The 15,697-nt window shown below is 60.3% G+C and overlaps 1 protein-coding gene across 1 annotated transcript; it reads left to right on the top strand.

The window, feature by feature from the left end:
• Positions 1 to 5,732: 5,732 nt before the first annotated feature.
• On the top strand, positions 5,733 to 15,442 carry PIK3R2 (phosphoinositide-3-kinase regulatory subunit 2; the record flags this gene model as incomplete). Its single annotated transcript, XM_079546893.1, has 15 exons — positions 5,733 to 6,084; positions 9,472 to 9,564; positions 10,063 to 10,125; positions 11,210 to 11,341; positions 11,540 to 11,741; positions 12,045 to 12,130; positions 12,442 to 12,547; positions 12,655 to 12,753; positions 12,917 to 13,097; positions 13,354 to 13,479; positions 13,731 to 13,873; positions 14,065 to 14,241; positions 14,498 to 14,569; positions 14,784 to 14,954; positions 15,250 to 15,442. The coding sequence occupies 15 exons, from the start codon at positions 5,733 to 5,735 to the stop codon at positions 15,440 to 15,442; spliced, it is 2,196 nt and encodes a 731-aa protein (XP_079403019.1).
• Between the last annotated feature and the right edge of the window lie 255 nt (positions 15,443 to 15,697).

Below are 15,697 nucleotides of genomic sequence, written 5' to 3'. Positions count from 1 at the left end.
TCAGTTCTTCCATCAACCACCAAACCCCACAAACCCCGTTCCTGGCAGGATTCTGGCGGCTCATTTCTGACTGGATTTGCTGGGCCCATTCCCGACTGGATTCTCAGCACACGTGAGGCCTTTCCCACAGCATTCCCGCTCATTTTACCTCACGATGCTCCGCTTTGGCCTCGCAAAGGGTTTTTTAACAGAAAAAGCGGTGAAAGCAAACAGGGCCTTGCCTTGGGAAGGGCCGAGCACCGGCCTTGCTGTTAGCATTGCGGAGTTTTACGCGGCATTAAATTGTTCCTTGGGACTTGTTGTGGCCTGCGGCCTTCTGCAGAAGTGGCTGGGGCCGGGCGGGGGCTGGAGGAGGGCGAGGGGCTGCGATCCTCGCGGAGGGCCCTCATAGCGCCCAGGGTCCACACGGCGCCTGGCGCCCCGTGCCCGCTTCCCCCTCCCGCCGCCAGGTGGCGGCACAGCGCTCTCCCGCACGGCCGCTCTGCCCCACGCCGCCGCGCGGCGGTTGGCGCCGGTTAGCGGTCGGCTCTTTCCGGAACTATTCGGCCGCGGGGGCGGGATCCCGATTGCAACCCGCAGAGAGGGGGAAGGGGCGTGGCCAGCGAGCGTTCGGGGAGGTTCGTTCTTCTCCGACAGCTGTCGGGTCTTTCCGGGGCGGGTTCGGGCCGTTCCGGCGACGTTCGGGCCTTTTCCCAGGCTGCCTCCGGGCCGGAAAGAAGGAACGGGCTGAAGGCGAGCGGCGGCGGATGGAGGCGGCGGGGAGGTGAGCGGGGCGCGGGGCCGGGGCTCTGCGAGCGCGGGCAGCCCCGGGGCCGGCGGCGCGGGTGGGGGGCGGCGGCAGCAGCAGCAGCAGCAGCAACAGCAACAGCTGACGGGCCCCGGCCCCGATCTCGGCCCGGCTCTCCGCCCGGCTCTCCGCCGCGGCTCCGCGTCCCGGTCTCGCTGCCGTCCCCGCAGCCCCGCGCCGCCCCGTGCGGCCGGGCCGCTCCCGGAGCTCCACGTGCCGGCCGGCCCTCGTCGCCCGCGGGGCGGCGTCCCGGGCTGCGGCGCGGAGAGAAACGGGGAGTGAAGCCGGGGGTCCGGGCTGTACGAGCGCCGCGGAACGACCGCCCGTCCTCCGCCTTTTATCTCCGGAGCGGGGGAACCGCGGCTGTGAGAGCAGAGAATGGAGACAGCTGAGCAAACACAGCCCCGAACGTCGCCTTCCCGGCCCGTCCCCCGCCCTGCCGGCTGCCCTCCGCTCCGCTCCCTGCCCCGTCCTTTACGCGGGGCGGCCCGGGCTCTTGGGTTCCTTCCCTGATTTCCGAGCGTGTGACTCGGATCTGCCCCGCGCTTCGTGGCACAGCGCCGACTGCCGCGCTGCGGGTCTCCCGCTGCTGATCGCAGCCCCCAAACGCTCCTTTTTACCTCGTGGTTCCTCTAAGAACGTGGAAAAATCGCTTCTGCGTGCGGTTGGTTCTCACTCGACGAAAGTTCTGTGTTGGTTGGGAGAGAAACCGCAGCTCAGAGGAATGCAGCGGGGAACGGAGCCAGGCTGGAGCGGCGGAGCGCTGCTGTGTTTACAATAAAAAGCTGTATTTATAATATCGGGGGCTCTCTTAATTCCTCTGAGAGTATCTGCAGCCACAGCCTGGCGCTGAAGCGGCTGAGTAATGGAAGATGGAGAGCAAACGGAGGAAGGGACGGTGCGGCTCAGGCTGGAAGGTCGTGCAGCTCTTGCCGTATCCTCGTAGGGTTGCATGCATCTCACCTTGTAGGTTATTCGCACCGTTGCTGTGCTGTGTTGAGCTTCTAACAAACTGTCATGGATTCCTGACGCTGCACAAAAGTGATTTTAAGCAGATGGGTCAGCAGAAGCGGGGTGTCGTTTCTGTGCGCTCTTTGCTTTTTTAGAACTGTGACTTTTTTAAGGGAATAACCACTGCTGGGTTTGCTGCTGGGGAAAAAAACCCCAACTCTTCCCTGTGCTTCTAAAATGGAAATCGGGTGTTTGTGGGGACGTGGCAGGGGACATGAAGCGAAGAGCCCCAGTGCGTGGAGTTGTGCTCCGTGAGTGGGACACTGCTGCTCTGTTGGCAGCTGCGACAGAAGCATTTCTTGGTGAGGAAAGAGGTGAAAATGGGCTTGGCTGCCCCGTGCCACGCTGTTTTTAGCAGATGGAAGGTTTGTTCTCATGGTTTGTAACCTGTTAACATGTGGGCTTTCGTGCAGTTCAGAACTTGATCTGGTTTTGGTTTTCTCGCCTTTTTTCTTCTCCTTTTTTTCCCCCTCACTGAGGATCTGATGGAGACATTGGAGCTGTGTAAGCTGTCATAAACACTTTTTTTAGAATATTTTTACGCATACTTCTGCCTCGCTGGAGGGAAAGCAATGCTCTGCCTCATTCAAGCCAAGCTGCCCTTTGAACCGCATTTGGAACTTGGTTAAAAAGCTCAGGAACCGCATTTCATAAAAGCTAAGATGCTTTTATTTATGTGCTGGGCACGCAGAAAAAAGGCTCGTAATGTGTTTTTTGTTTCAGACTGGTGTATTAAACAAAGAAAGTATTGACAGCGGCTAATGAATCGTGGGATTGTTTCTGGGCACTGAGATAGATTTACCAAGGTATTTAGATGTCTAATGCATGGGATTTTCAGAGGAACTCGACAAGTGCTCGCCAGCACAGACACACGAGGCTCCTTCCCCGTGAGCGGAGCTGGAGACGGGCCCAGCAGAAATGTGCTGGCAAGCTGCTGGCTCTCCTGGCGCACGCAGAGCCCCGCTTTGGAGGCGCTGGCAGCAGGCAGGCTCGTGCGTGTCCCGCGCTCTCGGCACCGCCTGCCCCTTCCCGGCTTCTCCTTCCCTCCAAATATCTATTTAAGGGCTGTGGAAGGGCTGCGTTCCCTCCCTCTCTCCCCACACACGCACTGATCTCCCGCTCTGTACAGAGGTTCCCCAGGCAGCGGTCCTGCACGGCTCGGCCGCCCGCTGGTGGCTCCTGGAGGAGGGGCGGCGAGGCTCCCTGCCAGCATGGACTGAGTGCAGGGAAGGCAGGTGAGGCGCGAGGCCGGCCTGGCTCCAATGCCGTAATTATCTGTGTGCCAGGCGCCCCGCTGGGGCGTGGAGAGCAGGGCAGCGTGGAGGCAGGGCTCTGCTTTCCCACCGGGGTCTGTCAGCGCTGAGAGCTGCTGCAGCAGCTGAGCTCCTTGCCTTGTGCAAGAGCAGGCGCCGGGCTGCACGGAGCCAGAAGCTGTGGGACCTGCTCCTGGGAGACTCGGAGCTCCGGAGCCTCTTCCCACCCCACCGTGCAGCTCTGCTCTTAAAAGCTACTGAACGAGTTTGCCAGGGCTGAGCCTTTTTTGTCCTCCCAGCCTCAGTGGCCGCACGGGCTGGTTGGAAGCACCTGGCTTTTGGGCTGGGATCTGCGCCTGGGTGCCGGGCAGCCGCTGCGTTCAGGCTCTGTCCCCTGCGGGCTGGTGGCTCCTCTCCATCAGACCCAGCAGGCAGAGTTCAGAGGGGCGAGGGGCAGGCGTCCCAGCGTGGCCATAAATCTCTCTTAATGCTCTGGGTTATGAAGTAATATTTTCCTGGCTGGGACTGCTTGGATTCAGGAAATGTGCGTTCTGCTGTGAGCGTTCTGTGGCTACTGTGCTGGGCTGTGCTGCCTTGCCTGCAAGCACCCCGCATCCCGAGGGCCTCTTGGGGAGCTGTGCAGCCTCGTGTTGCACTTAAAGCCGTGGAGAAGCTCTCCAGTGACCTGGATCAGGCTCAGTCCTGTTCTGCACCAGCTGGAGCCTCCCTGCGAGCGTCCGGCCTCCCTGAGGGTTCTCTGCTCATTCATGGAGGAGGCAGCCCAGCTGGGATGTCTGCCCAGACTCAGGCAGCCAGCACAGGCTCTGGCTCCTGCACAGGTTTTGTGCTCTGCAGCTTCTTTGTGCCTTTCTTTGTCAAGGGAATGAGCGAGCTTTGCAGGGCGGTGCTGGGAGCAGCGGGACTGCAGAGCTGGGGGTGCAGCCAGCTTCAGGGGGGGCTCGTGCCATCTCTTCAACCCTCTGCTAGCACGCAGATGTGGTAGGAAAGGGGGCTTGTAGCTGCATGTAGCTGGCCCGGGAGGGTTGTTTCAAGTTGCTGCAGATCACGGATGTTAATGCCTCTTGCTGAGCCCAGCATGAGGTCGGAGCTGCTTTGGCTTTGGTTGGCGGAGCGTTCGTCCTGCTGGGAAGGGTGCTGGGGTCACCCGGTGCAGGCAGAAGGCTGTGCTGCTGCCTCGGGGAGCTCCGAGCTCTGATGGCGTTCGGATGAGGTGTGGGTTTCTGGGCCAGAACAGCTCAGGCTGCTGACAGGACCTGCAGCCATCCAGCAGGCCGACGGCATCCAGCTGCCCCCGCAGGCGGTGCCTCACAGGGCCGATCCTCAGCACCGCGGCTCTGCCTGAGGGAGGTGGAAATGGCAGGGAGGGATGGGAAAGGAGGCCGTGCAGGGAATGCCCCGGCTCACACAGCCCTTACCCAGCGTGTGACTGCCCAGGTTTGTTCTTTTGGGTGGCTTTCTGGGCTGGGCAGGCGGCCCATTCTTCGGTTTCTCCGTGCTTGAATAGCTTACAGGCGGTGAGCGGCTCTAAGCAGATTTGAAGGCTTCTGAAGCTACTTTTATTTTTAACCTCTCTCGCTTCCATCTGTGAAGAAACTGTGCCTGCGTTGCCTACGCTTCGTGCTGCTGCTTTTAAATAAAAGTTCAAAAATTCACTTTGCTCAGAGCAAAGCTTTGAAGTGCTGCTCTGTGGGAATGGCGCAGCGTCTTGAAAGCCTTCAACTGAAAGCTGTGTTAACCTACATTTGTGGGCAGTTACCTTCAGAAAATGACTTTGTGGGGAATTGCATGGGGAGATGTAAAGGTGAACTGTGAAATTTAATCAATTTAGCAAGAAAAGGTTAAATCTGTTTGTTTTGCTCCTATTCGGGGCCTCCAGCTGGTGGTTGCAGGGTCACCCTTTTCTGTACGCAAAAGTTCCTGCATAAAGGCTGTTTTGTCCCACTTGTTGTCCTCTTGTTTGCATGAGTGCTATGAAGAGAGCGAGCTGGAGAAACAGAAGTGATCCTCTTTAAGATGCAGAGCCAGTGCCTGGCTGTGGCAGAGGGGAGGTGTTCGCTCTGCAGAGCATTCCTGCGAGCAGCCGCTGGCTCCCCTCGTGCTTTTCTGAGTGTAAATTGCTCTTAGCGTGTCCTGGCAGAGAGCGCTTGGATCCAGGGCTTGCAGCGAGCCTCGTTAGGAGAGAAGCGAGCCCTGCCTCACTTGGATGATCCCTGCTTTGAATGCTGGCTCCTGGGAGGGCGCGGGGTGCCTGGCGGTGCGGTGACGAGCCTTCTTCTCTTTCACTGCAGGCTCTGGGTCTGGAGGAGCAGCATGCCACGCGGCTCCTGGCTGGAAACGCTCCGTGCTTTTGCCCTGCGGACTCCAGGAAACCTTCTTGTTTGGTGAACTGAACCCTGCCCTCCTTTTTTCTTTGCTGCATGCCCACTCACGAGTGCTGGATTATGTTTGTCTCCTTCTCCCTTTGCTCCATAATTTGGCTGAACCGCGGTTTCAAGCTGAGGAAAAGGGGCTGCACCTAAGCAAGCCGGGGCACTGGGACCGGGCTCCCGAGGTGCTGGTTTGTGCAGAGACGTTCAGACTGCTGATGGGGGAGAGCTGCCCCTGAGGTCTCTCCTCTCCCGCCCAAAGGACGCTGCCTCGCTGTTCGGAGCCGTCTCCTCATGGCAGAGAGAATGGGCAGCACCGACGGGTTCCAGTACCGTGCGCTCTATCCGTACCGCAAGGAGCGCGAGGAGGACATTGACCTGGTGCCTGGGGACATCCTGGTGGTGAGCAAGGGAGCCCTGCAAGCCTTGGGCTTCAAAGATGGGGACGAGCAGAACCCCAACCAGATCGGGTGGATCCTGGGTGTCAATGAGAGGACCAAGCAGAAGGGCGACTTCCCCGGCACGTACGTGGAGTACGTGGGGCCCGTGAAGATCTCCGTCCCTTCGCACCGGCCCCGAGTGCAGAGACCCCTGCCTGCAACACCAGGAGCCAGTGGCTGCCGACTGCAGGAGGCTCTTGAGCAAGGTAAGCATCACTGCAGGCCCCCTCTGCTGCTCGGCAGATCCCTGCCAGGTGTTGAGTTGTGCAGGATTTGTGGGCTTGCGCTCGGTTCTGTCCAGAAGCGAAGTGCTGTGTTTTTTGGGTGTGTTGGTCTGTGTTCATGTTCAAAGCTTTGCAGTGCTTTTTGGAACAAGCCTTGTTCCTCTCTAAGGTCTTGTTCCTCTAAGAGGTCTTTCCCTGGCCCATGACCAGCTGGATCCCCGTGGTCCCTCTCCCTGCTTTGCTGAGGGTTCTACCCAGCTCCCTCCTTCGCAGAGCAAGTCCTGACCTCTCCTGTCTGCCTCCTGAGCACCTGGCACATCACTCCTTGCCAAGAGCTGCTTAGCCCTGCTGAGATGCAGTTACTTGTCTCTGGGCAAGAGGAAAAAAATCTGGGTCTAAAAGAGAACTTCCAAGAACTGCAGCTAATTTTCATCTTCCTGGCACCCGTCTGTATCTGTGCGTGGCAGAGCCAGGACTGAGCAGGGCATGAGCACCACACACCTGGGGCAGGAACTGGGCTTGGCACGGCTTCAGCGGAGGAGCTACCAGCCTCGGTGCTGCCCGCAGAGCTGGGAGCTACGGCTGTCCTGTCAGATGCTGTATGAAACCTCTCAGAGGCCCTAAGGAGCAGAAAGGAGCCCCTGTGTGACAGCGCGACGGCGGGGCTGGGTGTGCTGTTCCCAAACCCAGCATCACGGCCCTGGGGATCCCACGGTCTCTGCAGGGTGCAGACGTGGCTGGGCCAGGCGCTGGGACTGGCAGCAGGAGCCACCAACTTGCGTCACCCCCCTTCCAGGGATTGGCTCCTCGTGGGAGCCCGGGGCACGCTCTGCAGTGCATGTGTTGGCCTTGCCTGCACCCAGCCCTGCACGCCCTCGAGGGCTGTACTTGTGCCTTTGTGGGCTCTCTCATGCTCCTGGAGCTTGGCTTGGCAGAGCTGTGTGTGGGTGGTCAAAGCCTCTGCCCTGTGCAAGGTTGGGGGTGGAGAGCTGTGTGATGTGGAAAAGGATTTGTGCTGACGTTCCTGACCCATGGAAAAGAAACCAAAAGCCAGCCGGTTTGCTTCCTGCCCTAGGATGGGCAGCATGAAGGCAGGGAACGCAGTGCACCGGGTGCCAGCTGTGCCCTGTCCCTTATGGGGGGACCCCACAGCCACCCCAGCCCCGCGCACACAACCTGCAGGACAGCAGTTCAAATGCCTGAGGCCACTTTGCACGCAGCACGTTGTGTTGCTGGGGGAAGGCGCATTTTTGCAACAGAGAAATTGTATTCGAGCCAAGGCTGTGTTATTTCTTTGTGGCCTGTGCTCGGATGAGGCCTGCTTGGGAGGTGCAGAGCTATCTCTTGGCTGCCCGCTCAGCTCAATGCTGGCTGTATTTCTGCTTCCTGGGTCTGCCCTGACGTGGCAGTCCCTTGTCCCCCTGTCACGCAGAGCGTGCCCGTACCGCAGCCTGGGAGGAAGGGGCCCCGGCAGAGGCAGCCCTGCAGGGCAGCGAGCCCCGGTGCTTTCCGAGGCTGAATTTATGAGCTTCTGGTGTTTGCCTTCTGCAGAGAGCGTGAGCGGAAAATGCGGCTTGGAAATATTTCCGCAGCTGCCCGGCTGTGCTGTGAGTGCCCTTGTTCACTTTGGCCCAGCCCAGAGGCCTGGCGGGCTCGGGAGCTGCTGCTGGCTGCAGCGTGGCTGCTGGATCCCAGCGCAGGCTGCTGCCTGCTGAAACAGCACATTCCCAACTGGACCACGTGGGGAGCACAGCGTTTACCCTCCCTTCAGCCCTTCCCAAGGGTCAGGGCTGGAGCTGCCAGCCCTGTGCTCCTCGTCCAGCTGCGGTGAGGACCTGGCCTCACCCTGGGGAACGCCGTGCTGAGCCCCATCTTGTGCCCAGCCAAGGGCATGGGCAGCTCTTGGAGCAGCCTTGCTCTGCCTTGGGATCATCAGCAGCAGCCTGGGCTCTCCCTGAGCTGCTCCCTCCTCTGTGGTCGTTGTCTTGAAGCACAGCCCTGCGCTGTTTCATCCCTCACTGTGGCAGTGGGGGCAGGAGGTTCACTGGGTGCTAACTAACTTGCAGCTTGTGGTGGGACCGCACTGGGTGCACGGGCAAGCTCAGGTCACATCCGTGACAGCAGGGCTGTGTTTTGCAATGCAGTGCTGCCTTTTGGTTCTGCTCCCATGAAGCAGAGTGTGCTGGCTCCTTGTGGACCACTGATGTCCTTTTGCTGGGGACTGACTGGCCTGGAGGAGCCTCCCGCCTGGCTGGCACTCAGCAGGGAGCAGGGACGAGCCTGACTCTGCTCATCCTCCTGCTGGCAGCTGGGCGTGCACCCTCCTGCCCTGGTATGCGTCACACTCGGCATGGGGAAGCATGCCTGGGGCCCTGCTGTGCTGGCCCTGAAGCCATCTCACTGCAGCACATAGGCTGTGCTTTGGCAGCACCACTGCCCTGCCCTGTGATCACACTGCAGCTCCCAGCTCCATCTTCAGCTTCCCAAAAGGCACCTCGGGGCAGCTGCCCTGTATCGCAGCGCATCGCAGCCCTTCCCACGCTGCTGTGACCCTGTTACAGATCCAGAGATGGCACCGAAGTGCTGTTTGATGCTCGGCCGTGCCTGTGGTCAACGTGGGGAGGGTCTGGGAGCACGCAGGGCAGTGAGGGCTCCTGGGACACGTGGTGTGGAGCAGCCGGCTGTGCTGCCCTGACCGGTCGGTGCGGGCTGCGTGGAGCGCAGGGGCTGCCTGCAGCAATCCTGCCGCAGGGTGCCTGGTGCTGTGCCACAGGCTGTCCGCGCCCTGCAGCAGCTTGCACCGAGGTTATGGGCTAGCGGGGAGGGGGGAGGCAGAGGGCTGGTTTCCATGTAAAACGAGCAATCAAGGGCAGGAATTTGCTGACGCCGCACTCTGCCTGAATCGCTGGATTAATCACAGCTCACCGCTGAGAGCTCCCCAGCCACGTTCCTCCACCAGCCTGTGCTGCATCTGTCCTGGGCAGCGGCCGAACTGAGCCTGAATTCCAGAGCCCAGGTAACCCCTGCAGTGCCTGCCCACACGAGCTGGGCGTTCAGGGAGGTGAACTCTGCTCTGTAGTGTCATCAGAAAGCAGTACGGATCCATCCGTGTGTGCAAACCCCACTGTTCTTTCTGGGACGCTGAGCGAGGCTGGGCTCCGCAGGTTGCAGGCTGGTTTAGGGACCAGGGCTCCCTGCAGTCCCTGCATAGCATTTGTGTGGCTGTGGCCTGGCAGCAGGGGTCGGGGACCAGGCTCTGTCTGCCTGCAGATGCTGCTGTTAGGAGCGGTGTTATTGTCTGTGCTCTGGCCCCAGCTCTGCTGAGAACCGTCTGCTGAGTGGGGTCTGACCTCTTCCCTTTCTCCCCAGGGTCTCCTCTCCCCGACCTGCAGGAGCAGTTCAGCCCTCCAGAGGTTGCACCTCCACTGCTGGTGAAGCTGGTGGAAGCCATTGAGAAGAAAGGTAACGGGGGACATTGAGTACCAAGGGGCTGACACCCTCCAGAGCCCCAGTGAGAGTGGGACAAAGGCAGCTGTTTATAAAAGCTGTTAGTGTTGGACAGAACACAGATATGTGATACACAGCTGCCTGTGGGAGGGGAGCCTCCCAATCCTCTCTGGCTTCAGGTGCTGGTCCCCAGCCTGAACCCTGCTGCGTTGTCCAGCTCCAAACAGCACAGAGCTCGTGCTGCAGTGCTTGGAGTGCAGGGTGCTGAAGTGCCCTGGATGCTGGGCAGGCTCTGCAGGGTGCACCCAAATCCCCACTGTGGGGGCACTGAACAGGGGCTTGGAGGGTGTCCCAAGGATTGAGGGTGGCTGCGGCAGCATCTGCAGGAGGGCTGCGTGAGCTGCCTGCCTCGAGTCGTGCTGCAGCCACCGTCCTACCAGGCTGGCTCCAGAACGGTGCGTGTGCTGGGACTTGCACAGCTTGCAGCTAACAGCGGCGTCCTCACTCCTGCAGGGTTAGACAGCGAGATGTTATACAGGACATCTGGCTCCGAACTGAGGCAAGCTCTAAGAACCGGTAAGAACCAGCTCTTCATGGTGAGGAGGCGAATCGGCTCAGATGGAGGAGATTAGTGGATGTGACAGCACCAGCAGTAATGCAATCCAGGCCGGGCTCGCCTGTCCCTGGCGGTTCCTGACTGCCGCACGCTGCCTGCGGGGCTGGGCTGCCCGTCCTGACGCGTCCCCCTGTCACATGCTGGGGTCGGGACGGGGAGGATTCCTGCTGCCCTTGGTGGGCAGGGGTCAGGGCAAAGGGATGCGGCACCAGCTGAGAGACCCGCGGGCCCCCAAGTGAAGCCCCATGCTTCTCTCCTGCCGTCTCTTCGGGCTGCCCCGCTCTCAGGGTGCTCTGACGACAGCCTTGCGGAGGTTTCTCTGGCTCTGTCACACCGCTAATAAGCAGGAGAGGATCACAGAGCTCAGCTTGGTGGTGGAGCTGTGGCTCCGCTGCGCCTGCGGCTGATGGTCTGTGCCAGCAAGCCCCGGGAGCTGTCTGCCTCTCGGCTGAGCCTGGGCCTCTTCCAGCAGCCTGCTAGCTTGTCCCCTTTCGCAGATGTTCTTTGTGGGCCGGAGCTAGGCAGTGCTCTTGGCTCTGGCCGTGCTGCTTTCTGAAGAGGCTCTCTGTGCTGTCCCAGCAGCCTGTGCCTGGTGTTTCTGGGGCAGCACGCTTCAAGGGAGACATTTTCCCTGTTGGGTTTGGTGTGTGAACAATTGGCTGATCCCCTCTTCACGCTTGTCTCTAACAATAGCAGGGAGTAAAACTCAGGCAAGTCATATGTGCCCTTGGCAGGGCTCAGCGAAAGGTGTGGGCACCCAAATCCACTAACACCCCCTCCCAGTGGAGCCTGTGCCAGCTTACTTCAGGGAGATGGGCGCTTCCAGGCAGGTTCAGTCTTCTGGTCTGCTTGACTGCCCAGGAGCTGCCAGAGCTCTCAGTGCCCGCCTGCCACGTCCCGTGATTGCTGGCAGCAGCCAGAGATTTTCTAGCTCTTTCTAGGTGCCCCCATCGCTCACTGCACTCCTGCTGCAGTGGGACACAACGCTCTGGGGTGGGTGCCAGATCTGCACGCCTCTCCCATGGCAAATCTCTGCCTTGGCAGATTGGAGCCTGGGTGACCTGGAGCCCTTTGACGTGCACTCCCTGGGCGAAGCGCTGCGAGGCTACCTGCAGGACCTGCCCTCCCCCGTGGTGCCAGTGTCTGTGCATGGAGACATCCTTCGCATCCTGCAGGGTAAGGGCTTCCCCGGCCACACTTGGGAATGGGTGCGTGGGTGAACGGATGCGTTTGGGGTAATAAAATAGGTCTTGTCCCTCTGGGGTTTGTCACGTGGCCTCTGCTGCTGACAGTGCTCCCACGCTGTGACAGCCAGAGCGTGGAAAGCAGTGCTGGCTGCCCAGCCATTCCATCGTGTCTTGCTTCTCTCCCCAGAGATCCCCCAGCCAGAGAATTGCCGGAAACAGCTGCTGCTGGCCTTGGAGTCGCCTGCAATCCCACTCCAGAACACACTCACCCTACAGTTCCTGCTCCGGCATCTGGGGAAGGTATCGCAGCAGGCCGAGAGCAACAGCCTCCACCCTCAGGCCCTGGGAGAGATCTTTGGCCCCCTTCTCCTCCGGCTGCCCGGCGCCAGGTGCGTGCAGCTCTCAGATCCCAGCCATGTGCCCGGTGCTGGCTGCTGTGCCTGCCAGGACAAGGAGTCCAGGCTGTAACAGTACGTCTGCCCGCACCCCGGCCCTGCTGCACGTGGGATTAAACTGCTGGCAGCATACAGAGGTGGGGCCCGAAGCCAGGGCAGAGCCCTTCTGTTATTCTGCACTGCAGCAGCTGGGCTGTGCCAGGATGAACAGCTGACCCTGCTGCCCCATTGCGCAGGGGGCACAGAGGAGTGCCAGGCTCTGCCTTCGATTGCTGATTCGTCCCTCTGTTCCTACAGCCCGGAGCTGAGTCCTGACTTCTCTGTGCTTTTTCTGGAGATGCTTCTGCAGACGAAGGAGTTGGAGCCAGAACAGTTGCCTCCAGGTACCGTCCTGGTAGCTGACATGCCCCCTCTTTGGGACCCGAGGCATTAGCATTTGTGCTGTGTGGGTGTGGAATCCCTGCCTCCCTGAGCAGATTGCTGAGGGCATTTCTGTAGCCCAGCTGTGCTTGGATGCCTGCTCCAGGCTCTAATCTCTTGCTCCTGGCTGTGTGGTGGCCCAGCAGGGCTTCCCAGGACAGTTACCTCAGGGAGGGGGACTCTGAGCTCCAAGGGATTGCCTCTGGCGAGGGTGTGGAGCTGGGACTTGGGCCAGTCCCGCTTTAACTCTGCTTCAACTCTACTTCTCTTACAGCATTGCCTCCAAAACCACCCAAGCCAAAGCCCAGTGCGGCCAGCCTGGCCAACGGGAACAGTGTGCCCTTGCAGGACGCCGAGTGGTACTGGGGTGACATTTCCCGGTAAGGGGGTGGCTGGCAGCTCCTGTTGTGGATGCCCAGGCTGTTGGGTTATCTAGGGGGCCTCTGGTTGCGCCTCACAGGCTGTGACAATTCTCTGTCCCTCTCAGGGAGGAAGTGAATGAGAAGCTTCGGGACACACCAGATGGTACCTTCCTGGTGCGCGATGCCTCCAGCAAGATCCAGGGGGAGTACACACTCACACTCAGGTAGGGTGCTGGAGCCCGCAGAGAGCCTCTGCTGCCCGGGGTGGAGCTGTCAGCAAGTGTCCCTATGGCTGGTGGAACATCAGGCAGGCACAAGGGGCACATCCGTGCTGGAGCAGAGCACTGGAGTGGTGATAGGCACCTTCTGCTCCCCTCCCTGCTGCAGGAAAGGAGGCAATAACAAGCTGATCAAGATCTTTCACCGGGAAGGGAAGTATGGCTTCTCAGAACCCCTGACTTTTGGCTCAGTGGTGGAGCTCATCACACATTACAGACATGAGTCGCTTGCCCAGTACAACGCCAAGCTGGACACCAGGCTGCTCTACCCCATCTCCAAGTACCAGCAGGTGAGGCCTGAGCTGCAGGAGTAATGGCTGGCCAGCACAGCCAGAGCATCTGTTTGCTCATCCGTCCCTGGCCCTTCGGTAGTTGGGCTCCGTGGTCCAGACCGTGTCCTGCAGCATCTCTTTGCTGTGCTGGACATTGCTTTGTGGGGTAATGGGCACCCTGCAGGGGGGGTGGGGTTTCACGGGGCCGACTGCCTTACAGAGGGGCTGCTGTAGGGTGGGAGCGGGTCCTGACTTGAGGCTTTGTGTATGGCAGGACCAAGTGGTAAAGGAGGACAGTGTGGAAGCTGTAGGGGAACAGCTGAAGGTCTATCACCAGCAGTACCAGGACAAGAGCTGGGAGTATGATCTGCTGTATGAGGAGTACACCCGCACTTCCCAGGTACGTGGCCCCATGGGCTGCCGCAACATCACCGATCACTGGCAGCCACACACTGCACAAAGGAGAGCAGAAGCTGGGCCCCCACTGCCCCGTTTGTCCACTCTGGGTTTGGGGGACTCCCCAGAGAACTTCAAAGTGGGAATGTACTGCCAGGGACCGTGCTGGTTTGGGAAGGGAGGAGGATGCTCCAGATGGGCAGAAACCTGCCCACGTCTTCCCCCTCACTCAGCTCTCCCTTCTCCTCAACTCAGGAGCTGCAGATGAAGAGGACAGCAATTGAAGCCTTTAACGAAACAATCAAGATCTTTGAGGAGCAGTGTCAGACACAGGAGAAGTGCAGCAAGGAGTACATCGAGCGCTTCCGACGAGAGGGCAACGAGAAGGAGGTGCAGCGGTAAGGACTGAGGGCAGCAGTGACCTGTCCTGCTTGGGGAAGGGCTCTTGGGGCCGGAGGGAACATCCGGGCTCAGGGCAGAGCCGAGGCACGCACAGCCCTTTTCTCCAGCGTGCTGCAGGCTGGAGCTGGCAGGCTGCCTCCCTCGCCTCCCCCACGTTGGCTCACAGCCCACCCTTCCTTTCTCCCAGGATCCTCATGAACTCAGAGAAGCTCAAGTCTCGCATCACGGAGATCCACGACAGCAAGATGAAGCTGGAGCAGGACCTGAAGAAACAGGCCTCGGAAAACCGGGAGATCGACAAGCGCATGAACAGCCTCAAGCCAGACCTCATGCAGCTGCGCAAACTGCGGGATCAGTACTTGGTGTATGTAGTGCCTGACCCGCAGGGGGCTGGGAGAGAGGCCCCGCTCCCCTGCAGCCCGTCCAGCTGGCTCCTTGAGGGCTTTGGGGTTTGCCAGACCGGCTCTTAGAGCTGCTGTGTGCAGGAGCGAGGAGCCCTGCGGCCTCGGGGCATGGCAGCTCCTCAAAGGGGGAGGCTGCTGCCCTCTGGCGATGGCTGCTGGCTGAGGGCTGTCTGGCCTGGGCACGCTGCCTGCTGAGCTCTGCTGCTTCTTCCCTAGGTGGCTGACGCAGAAGGGCGCCCGGCAGAAGAAAATCAACGAGTGGCTGGGTATCAAGAACGAGACGGAGGAGTGAGTGTCCCTGCTCGTGTGTTGGGGGCTGTAGGAGCGCGGCTGGTGCAGCCAGTTCTGCCTGTTTGGGGGCCTCGGGCAAGTCCCATCTCCCTGTCTGGGAGCTGAGGCCGCCTCCCGTGCCAGGAGTGATGGCAGCTGGCTGGGGGAGGGAAGACGTGGGGGCCACACGTCCAAACTGAAGGGTCCTGACCCCGACTGTGCTCGATTGCAGTCAGTACTCCATGATGGATGACGAGGAGGAGCTGCCCCACCACGAGGAGCGGACGTGGTACGTGGGGAAGATCAACCGCTTGCAGGCAGAGGAGATGCTGTGCGGCAAACGGGACGGCACCTTCCTGATCCGTGAGAGCAGCCAGAAGGGGTGCTATGCCTGCTCCGTGGTGTGAGTACCCCGCAGTGCTGCGTGCGAGGCTGCAGCCGCGTGGGGAGCGCGGGATGGGGAGGTGTTGGCTGTGCTCCCGTGCTGCTCTGCCCTTCTCTTGCCAGATGCTGGCGCTGGTGGAGGCATCAGCTGGCAGGCTGGGCTTCTCCAGAGTCTCCTGCCTGCCTTGGCTCCTCGTGCCAGGGCCAGATGTGTCTTTGGGCAGCTCCGGTGGTGCCAGCTTGCGCTCTGCTCTTGCTGTCCTAGCAGGGCTCCTTCGCATGCCGCTAACCCGCGTTCCTTCTCTCCCTGGCAGGGTGGATGGTGACACCAAGCACTGCGTGATCTACAAGACAGCGACTGGCTATGGGTTTGCAGAGCCCTACAACCTGTACGCCTCCCTCAAGGACCTGGTCTTGCACTACAAGCACACGTCCCTGGTGCAGCACAATGACTCCCTGAATGTCACGCTGGCTCACCCGGTCCTTTCCCAGCCACCAGCCAGATGAACAGACCGTGCACAACACAACAGCTGCCTTCAGCTTCTCCCCAGAGCGCTGCTTTCTGGCTCTGGACTCTTGCACCCTGTATAGTTGAGTCTCTGTGCTCCTGCCCCTCCAGAGCATCTGAGATGTCTGTGACCGTTCCCGGTGTCCCTTTTGGTCAGTAGCTGAAACCCGTGTTGGCTGATGGGACAAAAAGGCTGGAATGTCGACTCGCAGCGGCCTCCAGCCCTTACGAGGTGGGATCTAGTTGTGATTGAA

The sequence above is a fragment of the Tetrao urogallus genome, assembly GCF_951394365.1.
Source record: "Tetrao urogallus genome assembly, chromosome: 25".
Classification (NCBI taxonomy): Eukaryota; Metazoa; Chordata; class Aves; order Galliformes; family Phasianidae; genus Tetrao; species Tetrao urogallus.
This window is presented reverse-complemented; position numbering and strand designations above follow the sequence as displayed.